General features: G+C 45.9%; 2 protein-coding genes across 7 annotated transcripts in view; one reads left to right on the top strand and one right to left on the bottom strand.

Annotated features, from left to right (window-relative positions):
* The window catches only part of KIAA0319L (KIAA0319 like), a 92432-nt gene extending 80470 nt beyond the window's left edge, over positions 1 to 11962 (bottom strand). Inside the window, exons 1-4 of one of the 4 annotated variants that reach the window (XM_029572013.1) lie at positions 11744 to 11882; positions 9708 to 10005; positions 8612 to 8837; positions 5058 to 5212 (exon numbers count right to left, since the gene is read on the bottom strand). In XM_029572013.1, coding sequence (XP_029427873.1) covers positions 5058 to 5184 — 127 coding nt within the window. In that variant the 5' untranslated portion in view covers positions 5185 to 5212; positions 8612 to 8837; positions 9708 to 10005; positions 11744 to 11882. Of the gene's footprint in view, positions 1 to 5057; positions 5213 to 8611; positions 8838 to 9707; positions 10006 to 11621; positions 11640 to 11743; positions 11883 to 11940 lie in introns of those variants that run through there. The other 3 variants (XM_029572014.1, XM_029572012.1, XM_029572015.1) reach the window with 3 other exon arrangements.
* NCDN (neurochondrin) lies at positions 11929 to 18445 on the top strand. Of its 3 annotated transcripts, none has more exons than XM_029572017.1 (7): positions 11929 to 12176; positions 12990 to 13129; positions 14132 to 15130; positions 15450 to 15691; positions 16341 to 16550; positions 16942 to 17084; positions 17331 to 18445. In XM_029572017.1, the coding sequence occupies exons 2-7, from the start codon at positions 13004 to 13006 to the stop codon at positions 17777 to 17779; spliced, it is 2169 nt and encodes a 722-aa protein (XP_029427877.1). In that variant the 5' UTR covers positions 11929 to 12176; positions 12990 to 13003; the 3' UTR covers positions 17780 to 18445. The 3 variants fall into 3 exon arrangements, with proteins under 3 accessions (XP_029427877.1, XP_029427876.1, XP_029427878.1); XM_029572016.1 differs by having other exon boundaries at positions 11929 to 12215; XM_029572018.1 differs by lacking the exon at positions 11929 to 12176 and adding an exon at positions 12228 to 12303.
* The last annotated feature ends 5136 nt before the right edge of the window (positions 18446 to 23581 follow it).

Genomic DNA, 23581 nt, shown 5'->3' with positions numbered 1-23581 from the left:
GCTATTACATGGAGGCAAGCAAGTCACTTAAGTCATGGAACCAACTCACAGATTGGGCACTTCTAAAGAGAGCCTAACATACATGCAAACGAACTTAAAAGAGCTGGCCCACTCTCCCAATCACATGCAGGGGGACTTGGTCCTTCCGCCCTGGGGAGCAGTGGCACGGTGCAGGAAGTGAAAGCTGAGTGCTCTGGGGCTAGCCCTCCATTCTCCTACAGGTGTGGGGAGCCATGGGCTTCTCTCTATCCCTCACAGCTGGCGTGCGATGCTACACAAGTAGCCACGATGAAGCACAGAGGGCCAGCATAAGGCACAGTCTCCACACACAAGCTGCTTTCAGTTTTGCAGTTCCAAAGTTATAAATATATCTCTGCGGACTGAAAGGAACAATAGCTAGGACATTTCTTTTGTGTGACTGGACAATTTTCCCGTCACGATTTCAATGCTGTAATCAAGGTGGCTTGGTCAGGCCGACTTGTCCTGAGTTTGCCCAGGTCTCTAGCGATGCCGACTGACCTAAGCAGGTTTTAGCCACCCCACTCCCCCACACACAAAAAGGACCAGAAAATCCACATTTCTTCACCTGTGACTGCACTTTGCTCTCAGATTGGCTCCTGTAAAATGTGTTCCTGATACTTTTGGGAACGTTAACATTAAAACATTTTTCCCCCCCACAGTACCTTCCCAGCACTGAAGCTGGGTTTGCTCTTCTGTAATGTTTTTGAAGCAGGACACGGATCTACGGCATCACACGTGGAACCCGACTACTTAACAGGAGGCAGCGTTCCACGTTCCCACCATCTCCTCTGACATTTATCCATTCAAGAAACGGGAGTGAGAGGGAAGGAAGGAATTTGTGGATTCCTCCGGTTGATGGAGAAACAAATTCTCTCTCCGTGGAGAAATAGATTCCCCTTTTACCTAAACAAGGGAGCGGTCAGCCCAAGGCTGCAGGGCCCACATCTCAGATTTCACATTCAGGGTGGACACACGCCAGGAAACCACTCCAAAGACCTCAAAGTCCTTTGGAGCAGACACTTCTCTTTGTGAAAGGATTATTAAGAAAACGTATACACTAAAGGGATTTTTTTTTTTCTTCTTGCTGTTTGCTACACAACTTTCTGGTTTAGGAAATGGCAAGATAACATCTGTGCTGTTTTGATAGTGCGCGCACCTAGAGGCAAACTCCCTGAACTATAAAAGCCGCACAGGCAGGCTGTGATGGCCAAATCAGATACCAGAGGTTTCAGACTGCTAAGCAGGCACAAAATGAGCCACTATTCTTCCAAAGGCGCCCGCGTACACCCTGTCTGAACATCTGGCTGTTCTGTGGCTAGCAGTGCGCTCGGGCACATGTTTCTGGACACTGGAAAGCATAAAACAGTGCTGGGTCCTTGGGTGTACACTTTGTGGCAGATTCAGAGTGCGCTCGGGCACATGTTTACATGTTTCCAAATGCTGGAGGCTTGTCTACAACGCATGCAGGATTTTGGAAATTTGAAAGTCAGCTTACCTGGATCTGGCTGCGTTCGGCAGTTTTAACTCTATTTTTATCTACGTAAAGGGCACCTAAGCCTCTGAATGAAAGTCCATGAGCTCGGTAAGCACTCGGCGTGCAGGCTGTGCGCTGCTCTCAGAACAGATCCAGCAGCTGTGCAGTCACGTTAGGAAGTTTAGGGAAGCACACGCTCTGACTTCTCACTGCATAACTCTGGCATGGATTTTTTGCCCAATTTGCTCTGAAAGCAGGCACAATCTAAAACAGATGCATGATGTTTTCGTTTGGTTTTATTTTTGTCCTGAGACTGCCTCACTCACTCCACTTGCTATTGGAATCTTCTTTGTAATATGAAATGCATCACTCGATGAAACGATTACATGGACTGGGACAGGGAGGCACTGGCTCCGAGGCAAAGTCAAAGTCACTCTTACTCACCACTCTCGTTCCTGCATAAAACACGACCCCTTCTCCCTCCTGACATCCTTACCTCCTGCTCTCCCTATGCGATGCTCACCCTTGCTCGGTTAATTCCCCTGCAACCACCGCTGGCCTGAGAACTGCCACAACGCTTCCCCCGAAGGGCACCCTCGGTGCCACCATCATCCCCCATACAAGGCCTGAGGCTGCCACCTCGGTGGCACACCCAGGCCGCACGGGCCTCGGCGGAAAATCTGAACCCAGATCTCCATACCACAGCAGTGCCACCTGAGGCATGTGCTCAGACCAGCCCATTACTGCCCAAAGTTTCCACTGAAAGTGTTTTTAATAACAAAAAAAAACAACAAAGTGACAAGTAACAATGACGTGGTAATGTTACTTTTAATGCACAGGAACGATTCTCTAAGGATCCAGCACTCGGTTTTATCTTTCCAAACATTTCCAGCAGTGTAGGTCCCCCGCCTGCCCAATGACAAAGCAGAGCCAGGAATAGCATTTTAAAAACAAGTTGCCTTCATCACGAAAAAGAGAGACAAGCAGCGTGAAATGCTCCAGCCTTGCGCACACACGCTGCAGCTCTTAAATGGAAGAGAGGCTCGACCTGGCGCTAGATTCGTGGATCGCAGGCAAGGAACAGTATCAGCATTCAAGAACAGGGGCGCAAAGGTAAGGCAGGAGGTGAACAAGGGTCTGGGTAGGCCTTGCACTTATTAAAGGAGGAGACAAGGCCGCAGGAGGCTAAGCTGAACAGAGAATATCGGCGCACATGCCATGTCTCACTGCCTACCTCAGGGGTAGGGGTGTCGAGCACGTGTGACCCAACACCACTTCACTTCCGAGGCAGGAATCAAGATTGACAGACTGTGTGTGAAAAGGAGGAGAGCCGAGTGCAACTCAGAACGACAGCCAGGAGCGGGAAGGATGCGGAAGCAGGCGGCGGCGGGAATCTTTGCACCCCAGGTATGACAGAGAGAGACTCTGAAGGCGCGCCTCTGGCTGGCAATCTTTGCCAGCTGGCTCAGTTAGGTTTTCAGGTCTCTGTCTGCATTTCCTGCTCTGGGTCAAAGTGCAGGAAGGTTCGGAGGGGGGGGGGGGGGGAGACATTGTCTGTTTCCCACTGAAAGCAATGAGGTTTTGGAGGCTTGGTTCTCTGAACCAATGTTTCTGGTTTTCAAACGCGTCCGGGAGAGTCACATTCTCTTCTGGCACAACACATTTTGTTATTTTCTGTCTCTTTCTTGGAGTTATTGTACCTACAGATGGACAGACAAACATCAATTCCTCGTAAACAATTCTTTCCAACTTTCTGTACGCTGGAAAGCATGAAACAGTGCTGGGTCCTTGGGTGTAGTTTGTGGCAGATTCACAGTCGTAGCCTGCGAGCTGAGGAGCTGGAGGTGTGAAGCAGAGGGACAGATGCTTCAAGCCGCAGCTCAGCCAGCCTGAGAATGAAATCCAGGCGTTCTGCAAGGCAAGTCAAAGCACTAAGCAATGGGCCAACAAACTAGCCATGGCTTCTCTTCCAGCAATGAAGTTTCACAAACATTACACACGGGAAAACTGCCCAGGGATAGCGTGTGTGTGATTTTACGTGCACCAGGAAGAGATGTTCTGGGGGGGGGGGGGGGGGGTATCTGCATGCATGCTTTTCTGAACATATCTGTACAAATATACGTGTGCGCCGGTATGCCACGCCGGATTACTCACATAGCCATCCAGGCAGACTGATGCGCATAAGTCTGTTCTGAAAATCTGAGCTAAAGTCTGGGAATACTTTCTAAACTCAGACTCGACTCTTATAAAATCACCCTCCACGAATCCACACTGGTCCAGCAGCAGCCTCCAATGGTTGGCCTCCTGCACAGATAATCCTCGCTCTTCCCCCAGCTTCTCGAGTCCTAAAACCGTAAGGTTAGTTAAGTGGCGCTGTCTAAGTATTCAGCCGTGCTGGCTGTTTATCTGGCTAGTTAGCCGGATGATCAGGGGCAATCCAGGAAGCAGCTACTCATCCAGCTGGCTTAGCTGATATACAACCTTATCCAGTTTAGTCAGCCGGATAAGTCTAGGACCGCTATAGACAGCCAAATAAACGTTATCCTGCTAATTATAAGATAGCTGGCTGCACCACTGAATATCTTGGCCAAGTTAACTAGATAACTTCTTCAGCCAAAAGTAGCTGAATATTTTTGCACCAATATTTATGCAAATAAAATCATTTTCACATCTAGTTTAAATAAATGCTTATTCCTATCAGAGCTTCACATGTGTTCATCCACAAAACATTTCCCAGAATTCCCGTCAGCAGGCTTCAGACCCAGGTCTGGTTAGATAACTGAGCGTTTGCACTGCATAAATGCTTATTAGGGTTGTTACAGAAACACACATTACATTTCTTGCTATCAGATAAAATACAAACCACCTTGTCTATCCAAGCAAATCAAAATGTTACAAGCATTGTTTCACCTGCTGACTGAGTCTTTCTGCATTTTCTCTCGGGCAGATAAACCTTACTTGTCAATCAAGCTTTCTATCCCTTCTGCAGATTCTTCAGCTTTATAAGGCTCGCCTCTCTTTTATAGGGCCAGGCTCAGTAAAGGCGTTTTCCCACTTTGTACATGCAGAAAAACTTCCTATAAGGTCTCTCTTTCAGAAAAGTGAGCCAGCTACAGGAAAGTCACAAATTGCTCAGCTGCTGTTAAAATACAACATCCCCCATGCTTCTCCCCATGTTAACTCGTACTGTGGAAATTCTGCATCATCAGCCATGAGGCGTGAAAACAAAAAAGACAACACTGGGGCCATTTAGGTACCACATAATAAAAATGGAGAGATCAGCCATGCCACACTGCTTCTGCCTCCTTAGTCGGAGTCCCTGAGGGACATTTAATAGGGATACAAGTGTAAGTACTGAGGAAGAGATCTGATAATGCTCACAGTCAGTGAACCTACCACCTGTTGCTGCATAGAAGACCTACTGAAGCTCTGTGTTATAACAGTGAACATTGGTGAACCTTGAAGTGGGCAAAATGGGATCAAGGGGTTTATCTACAGTGCCAGACAAAAGCATTAAGCACAGAGTATGGGATAAGCAGCCGAGAGCTGAGAATATATTCACCTGCATGTGAGCAGAGAGCAGCCAGAAATGCAGAAAGATAGCACAGGTGCAGCCTTCTCGTCCATGCTGCAGGCTTCCCCAGGGTCTGGGAGCTAATGCTCACCGTGGCTTGTAGCCTCGTCTCCATGGCACTCGTGGGTGGTGGAATCAGCAATCTGTGGACACACAGTAGAAGTTAAAGTCACCTGCAAAACCAAACGGTTTCCTGCTGCAGTCACAAAGTAAGTGAGAGGACACTGCTGAGGAGGAGTGGATTAGCATTTGCCTTCCCCAAACAATGCCTGAAGGAGGAAGGAAGGAGAGACACACAAAGCAGCAGAGTCACGCATCTGACAGGAGGATAGAGTGATAGCAGAGGTGTACGCTAAACTAATAAGCTTCTGGACAAAATAACACTTCAGACACCTTTAGCTGATTTATTTAACATAAATGCTCAGCTGCTAAAACCATGTGTACAGGGCCAGGAGAGCAGCAGTATCCAGAGTCTCTACGACTCCGTCAGTCTCAAGATACTGTACCTACTCAATTTATTTATACAACTTTTCTATACCGTTATACAGAAAACAAGTTTCTATCTCCACGGTTTACATGTTAGTAAGATAAATAAAAAAGTCAGATTAGAATAAAAAATACATAAAACCATTCAATAAAAATAAAAGCAACTAAAAGATATCTAAATTCATTACTTAAAAAGAAACAGTAAAAGCATAAGACTTATAAGATCCTTAGTTCGTAACCTGGATCTCAACCTGTGTCTTGCGAATTAATCCCATACGCTTGCTGAAAACACCAAGTCTTTAAATCCTTTTTAAATTTTCACAGATTGGGTTGAAGTCTCAAATTTTGTGGTAGACTGTTCCAAAGTTTTGGTCCTGCGATTGAGATCGCACGGTCTCTAACCTCGCTCAGGTGGGCGGATCTAACCGTGGGTATTGTGAGAAGGCCTTTGTTGGCAGATCTTAACTCACGCTGTCTACGGACCTCAGATTTGCAAACACTAACAGCATTTAGTTGCTAGAGTTGGCTGTAGCTCTTGCCAAATAGGCTGGAAATTAGAAGTGGCACAGATGCGAGCTGAACAGCTGTGCACTACAAAAGTCATCGCTGTTCGTGCCAGTCCATGCCAAGCACAAAATCAAACCCAGAGCCACAGAGATCGGGGCACAGAAGGGGAAGGCAGAGTACACTTAAGGAGCTGTTCCAGCTTTTATTTGGATTTTTTCAAAAGATACAGCTAAGGCCTTGTGTGGCCAAAGCAACTCCTGGTAAGAGCTGGAACGGCTCAAAGAGTCTGGCTCCACTGAAGTTTAGCTTCTGAGGATCCCAGAAGGTCTCTCAGAATGGTGAACGATCAACTGCAGGAGTTTAGGGCCAAAAAGACCAACAAAATGTGGCTACTGATGTTTTACTGTTTGCTACTCTCCTAATATGCTGTCCTCCTTCCTGAGTGAATTTCATATTCAAAAAGGCAAGTAATAAATATAACTAATAAAAAAATAAAATAAAAACAAGTACAGCAAAGATCCAGTGTAAGCACCTGCCACGGCCGACCCCATCTGCCTCAGGCTTACACGGATCAGAGCCAAGAGAGGAATTCAGTTTCTCTGCTGTTCAGTTCTTGCCCTCAGGATGGCAACTACCTGTGAGAGGACCAGGTCAGTGCTGATACCCGAACAGGCCACCGGAGCTCTGTGATCGCTGCCTTTCATCCTGCTGGGCACCGTGCAGGCTGCAAATATTAACTTGTGCTCCGAGGGGCTGCAACAAAAAGGCATTCCTAAAACAGAAGAGCCCTGCGCAGAGCTTACGGGTTTATTCAGTCCCTGTACTCAGAGCTGCAAACCTTGTCGGCTGGTATTTCCAGTCAAAGGGCCATTTCAAACGCAACGCTAGACTTTTCTTCTTAGTTTCCAGATACTTCTCACTGTGTACGAACAGCCAGCGTTCTAGGATTTCGCAGTGTCCAGGAGTACATTTCCACGTGAGTGATTACACGGCGGTGAAAGAGGGCGTTACTGTGTCCGCGTAAGGCGCAGCTCTCCTGCAGCTTCAGAAATTACCCAGATACTAGCGCATTTGATCACATTAGATGGGACAAAATGCCAGCTGGGAACCATGGCCTGAGCAATAATTTACACAGCTGCAGTGTCACAGGTCAACCTGGAGCTGCATACGTGGAAGTTTCCAGGTGCCTGACAAAACAGGCAGCTCTGTTTGAGCAAGGACAACTTTTATATTTTTACAGCTTGGGCTCAGTTTTAGTAAAATAGCAGCAAATCCGCTGATAGGCCAATGGCTTGTAGATTTCCCCCGCTGGCTCTTAAGCAGGTCCACTGTGTCTCTTGGCACACTGATGAGAGACAGAACATTAAAGCCAAGGCTCGCCTTATTGGATTTTAATTTGGTTATTAGCATGCCACCTTTTGTGACTGGTTAGCCATTTCAATGTGGATTTCATTCAGATTTTTAACACATTTACTAGTGCTACAAAAGTGCGTAGGGAAGCAGCTTGAAGACTTGACACGTAACAGCGGCAGTTTATACTTCTGTGCTTTTGACGCAAGCATTTCGTGAATCTATGTTGATTTTGATATCTTTTAACACAAAAAAAGAAGCTAGAGAAACTCATTTCCATCATGTCTATAACCTTGTTATATGTACCGCCTCTTGGCGTAATTTTTATGTTTCAATGTAAACCGATGTGATCTGTATTTTAATACAGGAACACCGGTATATAAAAATCTAAAAATAAATAAATAAATAAATAAATGTCTAAGGAAAAGCAGTGTTAGACAGCATCCCAGGGCTAAACAGGGGGTTGAAAGGCCTGTGCCAGCTGCACAGGCATCTGCAGTGCTTTCTGAGAATCCAAATGCCTTAAGTTCTGTTGGTTTTCTATCAATAGCAAATTCAGCATTTACCATGATTTTATCTCCCAGCATAAAAAGGTGACAAAGCCTGTCCAGTGCAAAACAAACCAGACATAGCCCCTTTAATGCCATGTGTAGAGGTGGCCACTGCTGCTGTAAATGCCAGCAGCCCATAGGATCCGTACAGCTTAAGAGCTGCTGATCTCAGCAATCAATCCCTCTCTGCCTAAGCAAATACCAGGGGGTTTAAGCTTTGAACCCGCCATCCATTCATTGCTGGGTAGAGGTAGGATCTCTCCTCTCACCACGGAGCTACACCAGCAGCCAAAACTTGGTCAGTAACTGATACTAGAATCCGAGACCGACACAAACAGATCTGTGAGGAGCAGGCCAATAATGGGAACTATCAAAGAGCAAACTTCCAAAACAGGGATCCAAGCCAGAACAGCTCCTCCTGGTCCTCAGAGAGGTACAAAATGTTTAAGATGTATCAGGTCAGTCTGACCATTGCTAATCTAACAGACAGACACTGGCCAAGGAGTCAAGCAAAGGTTCCAGCAACTGTGAAATGCTGACTGCATGGCCAAAACAGAGCAAGGTCAACAGAAACGGAAAAGAAATTCTCTCTTTCCTTTCCTGACCCACGACCCTTTATGGCTTTTATGTTACTGCTACTGCACTTACATTTTCCCTCCAGTCTACGAAAGGGCAAAGTGGGCCCCTCTTCCTGAAGCCTCAGAGAGGAGGTTCTGGTTCTGGAATGCTCATTGTTGGATCTGTGAGGAAGGGCTGCTGGAACCTTCCTCAGCCGGGTCACTTCAGCTGTAACTTTGCTTTGGGTGATCACAGCTCACACCGTCCTCGCACTGTACACACTCAGGCTGCTCTTTTGGCCAATCCCACCTTTTGTCTAGGAGGTTAAACAGTAGCTCAGGACATTAATCAAAATAGTTAAGGCAAGCCTAGCACTTTGTCCAGCACTTACAATTTTCAATTGTTTAGAGTTCAGTGTTACATATAAACATGATAGGGGGTAAAAAAAACCAAAAAAAACAAAACTTTTCTTGAAGTAAATTTAAAATCGAGAAACTGAAAAGCAAAACAGGAACAGCTTTCAGGGATCTCGGACATACTGTCTGCATTCTGTAAAAATACAAACCCATATGTTCTATAAACCCAACTTCTCAGTAACAGTCAAGAGGGAAAAGCTATTCAGCAATACAAGAAAAAATTCTATGGATAAAGAAGTGAAATCAGAAAATGTGCATTTCAATGTTACAGGAAACAGTAAATTCCCAAATAAATCAACCTTCTTCAGAGGGTTGAAAATACTGAAGATATACTGTGCAGTGTGTTATTATAAGAGGTCACTAACTTTCTAACTGGCAGAAATGACAACAGATAGGAAAATTAGTTTCTTACCTGATAATTTTCGTTCCTGTAGTACCAAGGATCAGTCCAGGACACCTGGGTTGTGACTCCGCACCAGTAGATGGAGACAGACTAAAACTTGTGGGCGGAGCCATATATGCCCCTGTGCCAGTCACAGCCCCTCAGTCTTACTCTGGCTCCGCCCACAAGTTTTAGTCTGTCTCCATCTACTGGTGCGGAGTCACAACCCAGGTGTCCTGGACTGATCCTGGTACGTACAGGGAACAATCACTTAAACTGATAAGAAAGGCTGGCATGTCAATTAAATCAAAGTCTGGAGTAGGACTGCAAACCCTGCAAAGCCACATAAGAAACAAAATCTGAGGCGAAGAGTCTCCCCAGTTCTTACCAAATATTTCTGAAACATCTCAGCTCTGCCACCATCTCTTGCGGACACCTCCCTCCACTTCTGGAGCCAAACTGCCGAGAAGATCATGTATACAAAAAGCAAAAAAAGCGCCTGTCCTTTTCTTGTAATCCTCACTGCCAGCCCCAGACAATCTGGAGCAGCTCACATGTTATAAATTCTGCAACGATGAAGAGAAAGGGCAGCGCCAGCCTTTCACTTCTCCTGTGCATCCAAAAGGAGCAGGTGGTGTAACTTCAGCCAGGGGAGTTGACATTCATAACCACTCCTTTTTTCTGTCCTGTGTAGAGAGAGGGGAGAGACACACACACACACATGAGTGCTTCTATTTCACAATTTGTGAACAGAGATAACCTATCCTATGCTGCAATGCACTGAACGCACTAGCAGAGAACACTGTATAGATATCAATTGCACATGCTCCTGGAACAAAAGATACAAACCCACACATATATCTGAGCAAAGTACCAATGCTCCAGTTCATCCCCAATACTTTATTTGCATACTTACTTTGAGTATTACTACACTGACTTTGTAATATAACAGGTCATTTTACTAGTAACAGAACTGTTACTCTGGTTAGTATTGCTGCCAGGATGATTATTATTGGCCTGACATGCTACACCGGTATGATTAGCATTGTTACCAATATTAGTGGTATTACGAGTGCCAACATCGGGGTAAATTTTTAAAAGACTGCGCTGGCATCCATGTGCATGCAGTTCCTGGTGCGCAAACATGGATGCGGAGATTTCATAACATGCACGCATTAGGAAAAACTGAGCACCCATTTTCCTAACCTAACCTGCTATTGCACACTTTTTTTTACATTTTATTTTTAACTTTTAGTTCCTCCAACTTAATATCGCCACGATATTAAGGCAGAGGATGTACAGAAAAGCAGTATTTTCTACTTTTCTGTACACTTTTTCAAGCTGGCTTTAATTTCTGAGTGTAAGATGTGAGGCTCGGGCACACTTTTTTTTACGGTATCTGGGGCAAATGAATAATAGCCTCATTAACATGCATTTGCATGTGATGAGTGCTATTAGTTTTGGGGGTTTGGGTTTTTTTGGGTTGGGGGGGGTTTGGATGTGCTAAACCCTTATTGCATTTTACTGTATTGGCCTGATACCAAATCATAGCCATGTGGCTGCTCCTTGTCTCAGGGTAAGCAGCTCTGCTTCTTCCAAGGGTTAAGGGGCATTATGCCAATTGTTAAGGCTTCAACCCTGGCCTTGATGAATACTGCTCAGAACTTTCAAACTTGTGCTAATTCAAACCCTTTTCGTGTCCATTAACAAAGGCTTAATTTCTGGCAGAACAACCCAGAATGGCATTCTGCTACCTTTTTTTTCTAGGAACCTGAAAGAGGAGCAGAGCAAGCAGTGTACATCTGTTCTGGTTCCCCTCTGGAAGCAGAACAGACCCAGTAATTGCATGGATCACTTACTGCTCACAACTTTAAAACTTGTGCTAATTCAAATCGTTTTTGTGTCTGTTCTTTGCTCTGCAGTGTCCACTTCAATATCACCCCATCCCCTTCTGTTCCCTGCAAGACAGGAGAAGGGGCTAGGGGCTGGATTAGAAAGCAGAGTGGCTGTTCTCTTGGCTGTGTGCTCAGGCTCAGCCCTTTCCTCTTCCAGGCAGCCAGGAGAAGGAAGAGCCGGAGCAGAACACTCCTGCTGCTCTGCCGCTTAAGCCTGAGAAGAAGTTCCTTCCCCCTCACACTAATCCCTGGTATGATTAGTACTAATACTATTGCTGGAAGCCGGCAGGTTCCAGTCACCCGGGCAGGCTGAGCCAGGCCTGGTTTTACTTCCATTGGAGCTCCAGGTGAGGTGACACCGAGATCCTCGGGACTCGGCGCTTGTGTGGCAACGCTACCGCGATTACCGTTAGCGCAGCAGTATTGTAAGTAACTTTCGAATTGCTCCTAGGCCCCAGATTGTGCCCGTTACCAGCAGGGGTACAGCGCCCGGTAGGAGCGCTCTTCGCGGGATTAGTACTGTTGTTACCTGCATGTCAGCTCCCAGGACCGCACGTCTCTCCGCACAGCAACCCCTCCCCCGGAAGTACTAACCACGCCTCCCGGAAACGCAACCTGAGCCCCCTCACTTTCTCGCCGTAGCCACCTAGAAGCCATCGCCCGAGGACTCCTGGCCGCGACAGGAAAAGCAACTCAGGAGCCTACGTCATCTCTCCAGGACCCTACCGCTTCTCTGTGCCCCGCACAGCCATGGCGGCGCAGCCCTCCTTCATCCCGTGCGCAGTGACGTACTGAGCAGCGCGTTCGTCCGGTGGGGGAGGGGCTCGGCGGGGGAGGGATTAACGTTATGAGCCGCGCGCCGGCCTGGTGGGGCTAGGAATGACGTATTAAGCAGCGCGCCGGCCTGGTGAGGAAGGTGATGACGTATTAAGCAGCGCGCCAGTTCGAGCTTCGTTGTAAAGGTAACGTGCGTTTAAAGAGGCCAGTTCTTGGTCTTGGCGGTAAGTGGCCCAGATGTCATTTGAATTACTTTAAGGGAGGAGAACAAAGTCTGGCCTTGGCCTGGTCTTACAGGACAGGCTGAGCCAGGTCTGGTTTTATCCCCATTGTATCTCTGTAGCTCTTGTTCTTAGAGAAATTGAAATTCCAAGTACATAGATGCGATGTTTTCTTCTCTTAAGTAAAAATTAAATCAAATTCCATTTGGGTACTTGCCAGGTTCTTATGGCCTGGATTGGCCACTGTTGGAAACAGGATGCTGGGCTTGATGGACCCTTGGTCTGACCCAGTATGGCATTTTCTTATGTTCTTATGTTCATTTCCTACCCAAAAACAGACCCAACCTTATTACATGAAAATCAAACTGGATAAAAACAACTAACTGATAGTTGAAAAACTGAGGTCCAAATACTGGGATCTTATTTTACTTCACACTTTCACTGATGTGTTTTAAGCTCTGTTGTGTTATGTACAAGTAGGACTCCAAATTATACACAAATGGGCTTCCTATGCTAGATCCCAATACTACTCGAATTGCAAATTCGGATTCTGACTATAAGCTATTAAAATGCCTAATGTTCATTTAAATGTATTGTAATCTGCCTTGAGACCAACTTTGGGAAAAGGCAGAATATCAGATATCTTCCTCCTTGCACGTATTATCCATAGTGCATATAGTTGCATATATTACCATAACTGAATTAGTGTATGACTTACAAATTGTGTTCTCATTCCAGTTTTGTACATTTTGACTCTTGCTATCTTCCTTTCATTAGCTTGGGTGCATGTAATGGCATCCAGTGATGAATGTGCACCTGATGCCCAGGAGACTGCCAAGAGTCCGGCACTGGAACGATGTCTTGAGGTTCTGCGTGATGCTAAGAATGACAGTGAACAATTTGCAGCCTTATTGCTGGTAAGAACCCTGAGAATGTGGCACAGAGATAGAAATGCATGTAATACAGTAGTATTTTACATGCAGCACATATGGAGGCTTAAATGTAACATGATTCTGCACCTTGTATTGTGTTTTTTTAATCAAGGCTACCACAAGCCCTATCTGAAAATATGATGGTGGGTTTAAGTTCAGATGTGCCATGACATCAATAGATAGAGCTTATCTTTTTCTAATTATGGAAATGTAAAGCTACTGGTGAGTCAGTCTTATACAATTGGTATTCTGACTCAATTCTTGGCCACACATGGATCTTCCTGCTTTCCTTTTGGGTGAAATGCAGAAAGTTTCAGGTGTTTCACTGTGGCAGCTGCTTCCTTTTGCAAGGATATCGAATGGCATATTTCTTTAAACCAATTATATTTACCATCTCAGTGAGTCTTACTGTCAGTGAACTCTCGCTCTGTGTGTTATACCTCACATTTGGTTCAGTCCAGGATACTCCAAGGATTCCATGCACAGGAAACCTCTTTCAGTGGAAAGGAGGCTGAAGAAGAAGAGTTCATGGGATGAGGGGTGGGGGGGAAGGGGGAAGAGTAACCTAAGGAAATATTTCTTTACAGAGAGGGTGGTGGATGCATGGATCAGCCTCCCAATGGAGGTGATGGAAACAAAACAGTATCTGAATTCAAGAAAGCAAAGGATAAATACAGGGATCTCTGGGGGAGTGAGGGGAATGTAAAGCTAAATTAGATGGGCCATACAGTCTTTTTCTGCCATCACATTTCTCAGACATGTTATGATATAGCACTATTTGGGATTGTAGTTTGCCTTGCCTTCTTTTACATTTATAGCGGGGATGTAAAGTCAGCTAAGTTTCTAAGGTAAACTAACTTTTGCAGAGCGCTTAGCTTATGCCTTGGGCTCTTTGTTACTTCCAGGAGAGTGACCTTGACCAGCAAGCACTTTGCTTGGGCCCTATGTATAGAAAACATTCTCATGCCAATGTCTATATATCTACAGGTAACAAAGGCAGTTCGAGCCAGTGATGTCGATGCTAAAACTCGGCGCAGAATCTTCAGTGCAGTTGGCTTCACATTCCCAAATCGGCTTCTTGTTTCCCGGGAGATCCCGGATGGGTGCCCAGAGCATGTTTTTCAAGCTCTCGGTGTGACTTTACTGGCCTGTTTCTGCACGGACCCTGAACTAGCGGGCCATCCTCAGGTCCTGAACAAGATTCAGATACTCGGTGAAATCCTTGTTTCCAGCTGTGATCCTAACGATGTGCCACTTACGTCTATGATTGATGATGCCTACCAATGCTTGAATGGCATCTTGGCAACACCCAAAGGTCCCAGGCAGATGTTATGTAATGAGACTTTGCCGTGTCTGTGCAAGGTCTACCTGAACCGCAAATATGGCTGGCATCAGGCTCTTGACCTTCTCGCAAGACTGTTAACCACAATAGCTGCTAAATGCTGGAAGAAGTGCAGGGCTGACTTAGTGGCAGTGCTCAGCATGCTCAGCAAGGACTTCCAGGAGGCAGAAGATGTGAGCAAATTTAGATTGTGTGAGATCTTGCCCCGCTTCCTCCCCCCATCACCACTCCTTGTGGAGGCCTCCTGGGGTGTGGCGTGTCTGAGGAGCATTTACCAAGGACTGGCCCGTATTTTGAGCAGCAAACTGAGTGAGTCTCAGCGGAATCCCGCCTTGCACCTTGCGGCCTGTCTCACCAGTGACTACGGCGCTGACTGGATCCTGGCAGAGAACCGCCAGCAGGGCAGCAAGTTCCTGGCACTGCTGGTGAACCTGGCATGTGTGGAGGTGCGGCTGTCCCTGGAGGAGCCCGATCCGGGCTATGCAGATTCCAGGCAGGATCTGATCACTGCGTGTTATGCCATCATGGAGCTGGGGATACAGGAGTGCACCAGAGAAGAGTCCCTACTAACGGAGGCACAGAAACTGCAGCTGGTGGCCATCGTGCAGGAGGCTTGTGGGGGGCTCATATACTACCTGAACCAGGTAAAGGGAGTTACGGTGCTGCAGGAGGATGGCCTTCATTTATCTATACCGCATTACTCCTGAGACTGTCAGCTAGGATGCTGAGTGGTTCCATCTGTCATGATCTGGACAGTGACTCCATTAGGCATCTGTTTCTCCCTTAGTGTACAGATGAGCGTCAGTATCCTTATTACTCCTCTGAGTCATCCAGCTGTCTCTGCGTTCCTGTTCCATCTCTAACTCCATCACGTTTGTGGGGATCTAAGTTCCAGCTTTCTCAACATGTCAGTGGTTTACTGTCTGCCAGGCTCTCACATTGTTGTCCTCTCTTGTTCTTCAGGTGGGATGGCAGAGAATGGAGGATCCCTTCATATTTGCCTCGGTGCGGCTCCTCAGCGCTTGGCTGGCAGAGGAGACTTCTGCACTCAAGCAGGAGGTCTGCAGTATCCTGCCATTCTTGGTCCGTTACGCACGAACCCGCTTCCAACGGGGAGCTGCTTGCCGGGACCTCCCTCTGCGAGTGGCAGAGCTGGCGCTCTGCAGCAGCTCCTGGGGCTCACAGTGGCCCGGAGATGCTCTCAGGTACACAGTCCAGTCAGTGTAACATTTCTTAAAAACAAGTCAAACCATCAGGACAGAGGTGCCACCATCCTTTTCGGGATGACCTGGGCCCTTCCTCGGCACGTTTTCTAATAAAACCAACTAATCTGTTGGGGGGTAAGCAAGTGGTTCTTGCAGAGGCCTGCCGTCCCCATCTCTCTTCCTTCCGGGTTCTCGTAGCAAAACTCCCATTGCAGGCTCTCTCGGACATCAAAGGCAACTCTAAAAGTGCAAATAAAGTTGAGAGAGAACGAGGCACTTCATAGCTAGAAAAGAACGAAAGGCCCGTGTCACTGACCTGTTTATGGATCGGGGACCCAACTGCTTGGCTCTGGAGGTGCCCGGGTGATGGATTCGCTAGCAGAATGCATTGTTGGCCTTCTCTTGTCCATGTGCTGCTGGGCAGGATTTCTTTATATTTTCACTCCTGTGATCCAGAGAGCAAAATGTCAGAGGAGCTTTCTGCCTGGCAGCCAGGACTTTCATTTAAGATGATTTGATTTACGATGATTTGTACTCCCGATGATAAGATGTACTTATAAGATGATAAGATGTACTCCCGATGATAACATGATTTGTACTCCCGATGCTGCAGTCAGTCAGATAACTGCATTTTCTTTTTCCCTGGCAGGTTTTTGCTGCCCGCTCTGTGCCACCTGACGGCAGAGGAGGGGCCACGGAGGATCTTGGTTGCTGAAGCTGCCCCCGTCCTGCTGTTTGAGTACTTCCAGCACCAGTGGGACATCTTTTCCTCGGGTCCGCCAGGCAGGGAGGAGCTCAGCCTGCAGACTGCCTGTGGGATTTTTCTGAACCTGGCAGTGACCGCACCAGATTTAGTCAGGTGAGCAGAGGACAGAAAGCTAAGGCTGCAAGGCACCTCAGGAGATCTTCTAGTCCATTGCCTACCTCCAGACCGGACCCATGGAACCTGAAGTATCCCAGACAGACTTTTGTTTAACCTGTTTTATGATCTGGGGCTCCCATTGTAGTAGATTGCAGATCTTAAAACATGCTAGGTCGGCCCACAAGCAGGTCCAGATGTTGCCTTCTTCTGGATGGATTGTCAGATTATTTAGGTTTTATAGATGTGCACTGGATGTACAGCCCCCACCAGCTGGGACAGTCGGATGCCAAGATCGCAGTCTTCTCTCCTCCACCACTGTTACTGTCAGTTATGCCTTGGTAGGACTCCGGGTTACTTTGCATAACCAATTCGATTTCTCTCACTCTAGGCAGGAGCATTGCTTCTGGTCCCTGATGAAGACCCTGATGGCATCCCTCCCAACGCTGCTGCAGAAGAACGAGCATCTTGTCCTAGCAGCCAATGTAGCCACACTAGGCTTAATGGTGGCTAGGCTGCTTGCCAATTCTGAAGGTAAATACTCTTGGCATGCCTTGGCTATCCTGCTGCTGTTACATGCCTGTTTTAAAGCTGTTTAAATCTCTATCCCACAGGCAGCTCTGTAGCCAGTGGCTTCCTTATTGGGTTTTGTAGTATAAATAGAGTTTTTAAAACAAAAAAGCACTTTCAGTTGTAACAGACTGAGTTCCTTAGCTTCTCATAGCGTAACCTTCTTTGTAGCAATATTAACCTCTGTTTTTGGGGTATTTCCTTTGTCAGCCTTTGGAGACATTGCTGCAGTGAAGAAGTTTTTCAGAGCTGCCATCCTGTTCCTGTGTCAGGCACATGTCAGTGAAGCAGACCCTGCGACGGAGGGGCTCACCGTTGCTGTGTCCAGCCGCTATAAAACTGCCTGGGCTGATATTTCAGAGCTGTGGTTCCTGGGGATGCAGGCGTTTGCCACCTGTGTGCCTCTCCTGAGCTGGTTACCGCAGGAGGTCTTGGAGAGTCACTGGATACAGGGCATGCTGGAGCTCCTAGGCTGTGTTTCTCCAGCCTTAGTTGACCTTGAACTTGTTGGTGCATTCCAAGGCATCCTTAAGGAGCTGGCAGAGAAGAGCCCAGCGTGCAGGGAACTCATCCTGGCCCAGGGCGGCATAGAAAAAGCCAACCTGTATGGGATGGCAGCCCTGGAGCAGTGTCTGGGCGATGAGTCTGGGCCACGCTAGCATCGCTTCTCTGGCACATGGATGTCTAATGATCAGGGATGACTTACAGCTCTTTAATATGAACACTGTACATACATGGAGCCTTTAGCACACGTGGGGGGAAAGGTACTGTTTGCATCACTCCTCCTGCAAAAATGTTGGTCCACTTCCTTTGGAGTAAAGCTGATGATGAATCAGTCTAATCTGAGCAAGCCATTCTGGGAAGTGGGAGTGTCTCTCCTGTGTTATAGGGCCTAAGAACCCAGCCTCGCATTGTTTGTAGGGAGAAGGGACAGGAATTTTTGTTCTTACAGTAAGTGACTCCCATGGGCTTAGTGCCTGTACAAAGCTCTACCAAGAGCCTTCAGTGCTGGCCTGCAGCACCTCTAACACCCACCCACCCAGGCTGCAGTGCACCTCCTGCCATCCACTGCTGTTCCAGTATTGAGCTCCCCCTGCCCTCCAAACACAGCCACAGACAACTCTGCCGCTGCAGCTCAGGCCTGCCCTGCACCCTCCCCCTGTTCTTATTTCAGTAAGATCTTTCATTTTCCGAGCTGCTAAAGTTGTGGGGTGAGAAGAGAGGGGAGTATAAAGCTGTTCCGTTCCCAGATGCAACATGTGCGCCTCCAGAGCTATTTCTGTTTTATTTTTTTTAATAAACTCGTGCTTGATGTAAAAATAGTCTGACTGTTCATGGGGGGCGGGCCTTAACGTTTGGGCTCAGGTTTTGCTGCTGCTTCCAATGTCATGCCTTTACATGCAGAGTTTTTGGCAAAGCGTTGTTCACATGTCAGCAGAGCCTGGGCTGGTGGTCTGTGGAGCAGGCTTGCCTTGCAATGCCACGTTTATACATTTTCCAAGTGAGTAAGGTGCAGCTGTCTCTCCCCTTCAGGACGCCTTTTCCCATGCCCTCCACACTATGGTCTTTAGGTACCATGTTACAACTTGCATTCTTAAGTGTAAGAAAACTAGAGACAGACAATGCATCACCATAGAAAATGAGGTGCCCCAGTACCGTGAGCGTGAAACTGGCCTTTCCCCAGGATCTCTACTGCTCTTGCCTTCCACTAACAAACACCATATCTGCCTCAAGGAATGGAGCTTAAAGCCTATCTGGGAGACCGTTCTCCTACTGAAGGCCCGGGAGGGAGGGAGATGGGAAATCAGTGCAGATGGAGGGAGGGAGGCACCTGGCTTCATGTACCGCCTCTGCCTAATGCTTAATTTAGCCCTGGCCACCTTTTAACTCCTCTGTCAGCTTTTATTACCGAAGTCTTCGTGATCATCTTGATAAGAAATCAGCCGTGTCTTCTGCGGCCTCTCCTCCTTCCCTGGCCTGAGCTGGGGGGAGTGAATTCAACTTTTCCTAATGTTTTATATGGGCAGGGGAAGCGCGCAGGCAGGAGGGTCTGAGTTCGCAAAGCCCTGCAAATGGGTGGATCACGGCAGCGTTGTTTATTACTCTAAGCCTATCCGACATTACTTTGAGCTTTGCACCGCAGCAGACGGACTTCTCTATAAAGGCACTCGCTCTGGCCCAGCCTGCTGTTGCTCCCTATGTCCACGAGGTGTCACTCTCGACCCTTGTTTTAGGACCTAGCTGGTGTCCTCTTGTAATTATGGGAAACGATGGCCAAGAGCAGGAACCTGGTTATTTTTAAAAGCACATTTTCGTGAAGGGTAAAAACTGCTTTTCTGTGCACCCTCCGACTTAATATCATAGCGATATTAAGTCGGAGGCCCCAAAATTTAAAAAAAATTTAAAATTAAAAAAAAATTTAAATTGGCCCGCTGGTCAGAAGACGGATGCTCAATTATGCCGGCACTCATTTTCCGAACCCGTGGCTGTCAGTGGGTTTGAGAACCGACGCTGGCAAAATTGAGCAACGGCTGTCAAACTCGCTGACAACCGCCGCTCCTGTCAAAAAAGAGGCGCTAGTGTCCTTAGCGCCTCTTTTTACCGCGGGCCCTCATTTAAATACTGAATTGAGCGCACAGGTGCAGCACCGGCTCTCCCGTGGGTTTTACTGTATCGGCCTTAGGTAATTAGGGAATGTGCGTATTAGCATCTTCCTCAACTTTCTAGTTTCTCTGGTACTGCCTAGATGTAATGACATCCCCAAAGATCTAAAAAGCGCACCCTTGATGGTCACTGCCATTGTTAGGGAACAGAGGAAATCTAGGTGCTGCAGTGCTGTTTGTGATCAGAAATCCATGGAAGCTCAGCTCTGATACAGGCACGGTGTGGATACAAAGAGTCGGAGCATCTTTTTTGCTAAGATCAACTTTTGAGCTATGAGCTAAGGATGGAGAATGGTGTAACACAGAACCTGTACAATTTGGGTGGTGGGGAGGAGGGTAATATCCCTCTATCTCACCCCGCTGGCCATAGGATAACATTTGCACCATGGCCGAAAGCTAGCATTTGGGCGTAGAACATATTTAATGGCTCCTGCAATACATTATGATGTCCAGACTTTCTCATAGTCCAATGCAATTTACAGAAACAACCTTGTCTCTATTTAGATTCGGAAGTCTTAATGTTATACTCTGAGTTCTCCGTTTTACTCTTCAGTAGAAATAGTTCCTGTAGGGATCAAACAGGAAAAACTTTTTAGAGGGTGATTTAAGGGGGGATGTGTCTTCAACACTAATCTGCATTGAATCCTCGCAATGTTTACTGCTCTGGAGCCACTTCCTCTCACCAAATCTGCCTTGGAGGCTAGCACGAATCATATTCTGGCCCCCTGTGTTGTCCTTTGTCGGCTACGTTCCGTTTCAGTTTTATAGAAAACAATAAAAATGGTTAGAATTCCAAAATCTTAAGTGTGGAATGGGGGTAGAGGTCCCATAGTGCTTCCTGGGGAGGCTACACTGACCGAGGTGCTGCTGGAGCGACGGGTCAATCATGCCCCCAGGGCTGCCAGTCAGACTGCTGCTCCATCCTACTCACTCTATAACGCCCAAGGAATAATCGAATGCCAACATTAACAGGGATGGGAGGAAATGGACAGACGAGGTGCAGTGACAAGATTTCACCCCCAGGGGTCACTGCAGAGCCAGATGCACTGAAAGGGCTTTTGTGTCGTGTGTGCCTCCAGCTTTGTTAATAAAGCTCCTTTTGTCCGCAGTGAGTGAGTGTTTTACACATGGATGTAAAGCACTGACTCCTGAAGCTCTCCTGTAATGGGGACAAAAAGTCATCTTTAAGCATGGACAGTGCTCCCGCAAACGCCGCAAGCCTGCACAGCAAGGCAACTCTGCAATCCCCCGCTTGCCAGTTGCATTTCTGGCATAACCAACATCTCCGTAATCTGATTTGGCAGTGCATTTGGAGAAAATGGTTGCTCCTGGTGTGAGAGTAGCACTAACATGTTGCAGAGAGAGAGCGTTAGCCGAGTGTTATCCGGATAAAAGGCAGGACCTGGAGGGGGACTGCAGACCGCGGCTCCAAATCCATTTTTATTAGCAAATGAAACGGATTTTGGTGGGGTCCGACTAAACAGCCAGGTATTTGTGTGTAAACTTACCCGAAATAAATTAGAATAAATGATAATCCGCTGCCTTGGAAAGACAGGAGGCAGAATAATATGAAAAGAAAGGATACAAGTCATTTAATGAGCATTGTTAATTAAAGCTGAAAATCAAAGCGGTTCAAGTTATGGGAATTCAGAGGAAAATGAAACTGAAGGCGGCTATAGCTCCAGGCAGAAATTCTGGAATTAAATTAAATTAAATTGAATGTGGGATTCTGTTTGTTAATGTCTATCACACAACACGGCCTAGCGTAAAGTGTTACACAAAAGAAAAAACTCGACAACGCTAGCCAACAATTTGAGCCCGGAGAAAATTCGTGTCAGAAGCCTAAGTCTTCAAGAGGAGGAAAAACAGAATTTAAAATAAAATAAAATCAGAATAAATAAAGAGAGGCACCGGAAAACAAAGAGGAAGTTTATTTAATAACAAGGGGGGAATTGGAAAGAACGACTTCTAGCCATCCCATGCCAGGAAGCTTGGTTATTTAACTGGAATAAGAAATAGAAATTATACCCAAGTGCAGGGTGATTTAAAATGTTTAAAAAAAGCAATGACCCGCAAAGAAAGAAGGAGCTGAACGTAAAACAAGGCCGATCCGGTTTCTGAAGCTCGCCTTCTTTCTGGAAAGTGGGTCCTGCGCTCCTCACAGGAAGGAAGGTGACCGCTTTCGGTCCGGGGAAACGAACGAATCGTTGGCGGTTTTTTTTTTTTTCTTCGTAAAGCTGAGGCTCACCACAATCCGCCCAGCTCTCCCCTCCCCGAATCCAGACGGGGAAGCGCAGGGAGTCACTCCGGAGGGCAGCGTGAGCCGGCGAGAGGGGATGAAGCTGGAGCCTCCTAACTTCTCCCTGACTCCTTAAACCGTTATTAATGATGCATTTCAGACTCGTAATAAGTAAAGCGAGGTCATTAGCAGGCGGCTCCCTGGGATTAAAATTTATAAAATGTATTAATAGAGAAGCCGTAAGAAAGGTAGGATCTGTTGTATTTGTTTTAAGCAAACGGGAAATGAGAGGGATAAAACGAATTTCTTATTATCTAACGAGATCTAAACTGAACTCTGATACAATAACTTGATCCATAGACCTCTTGTACTATAATTTGAACTATAGATCTCTGATACTATAATTTGATCTATAGACCTCTGATACTATAATTTGAAATATAGAAATATAATACTATAACTTGATCCATAGACCTCTTGTACTATAATTTGAACTATAGACGTCTGATACTATAATTTGATCTATAGACATCTAATACTATAACTTGATCCATAGACCTCTTGTACTATAATTTGATCTATAGACCTCTAATAACTATAATTTGATCTATAGACCTCTGATACTATAATTTGAAATATAGACATATAATACTATAACTTGATCCATAGATCTCTTGTACTATAATTTGATCTATAGACCTCTGATACTATAATTTGATCTATAGACATCTAATGCTATAACTTGATCCATAGATCTCTTGTACTATAATTTGATCTATAGACCTCTGATACTATAATTTGAAATATAGACATATAATACTATAACTTGATCCATAGACCTCTTGTACTATAATTTGATCTGTAGACATCTAATACTATAACTTGATCCATAGACCTCTTGTACTATAATTTGATCTGTAGACATCTAATACTATAACTCGATCCATAGACCTCTTGTATTATAATTTGAACTATAGACCTCTGATAACTATAATTTGATCTATAGACATCTAATACTATAACTTGATCCATAGACCTCTTGTACTATAATTTGAACTATAGACCTCTAATACTATAATTTGAAATATAGACATATAATACTATAACTTGATCCATAGACCTCTTGTACTATAATTTGATCTATAGACATCTAATACTATAACTTGATCCATAGACCTCTTGTACTATAATTTGATCTATAGACCTCTGATACTATAATTTGAATTATAGACCTCTGATAATTATAATTTGATCCATAGACCTCTTGTACTATAATTTGATCTATAGACATCTAATACTATAACTCGATCCATAGACCTCTTGTATTATAATTTGAATTATAGACCTCTGATAATTATAATTTGATCCATAGACCTCTTGTATTATAATTTGAACTATAGACCTCTGATAACTATAATTTGATCAATAGACGTCTGGTACTATAACTTGATCCATAGATCTCTATATCCAGCTGTCTCTCATTCATTTCTCTGCATTGACATAGCATCACTCTCGGTTTGATGACAGGAGTCGGGGAGCACCCTATAGACTCACTAATT

This window comes from Rhinatrema bivittatum, chromosome 11, assembly GCF_901001135.1.
Source record: "Rhinatrema bivittatum chromosome 11, aRhiBiv1.1, whole genome shotgun sequence".
Lineage (NCBI taxonomy): Eukaryota > Metazoa > Chordata > Amphibia > Gymnophiona > Rhinatrematidae > Rhinatrema > Rhinatrema bivittatum.
Note: the sequence above shows the minus strand (reverse complement) of the source record. Positions and strands in the feature narration are given on the sequence as shown.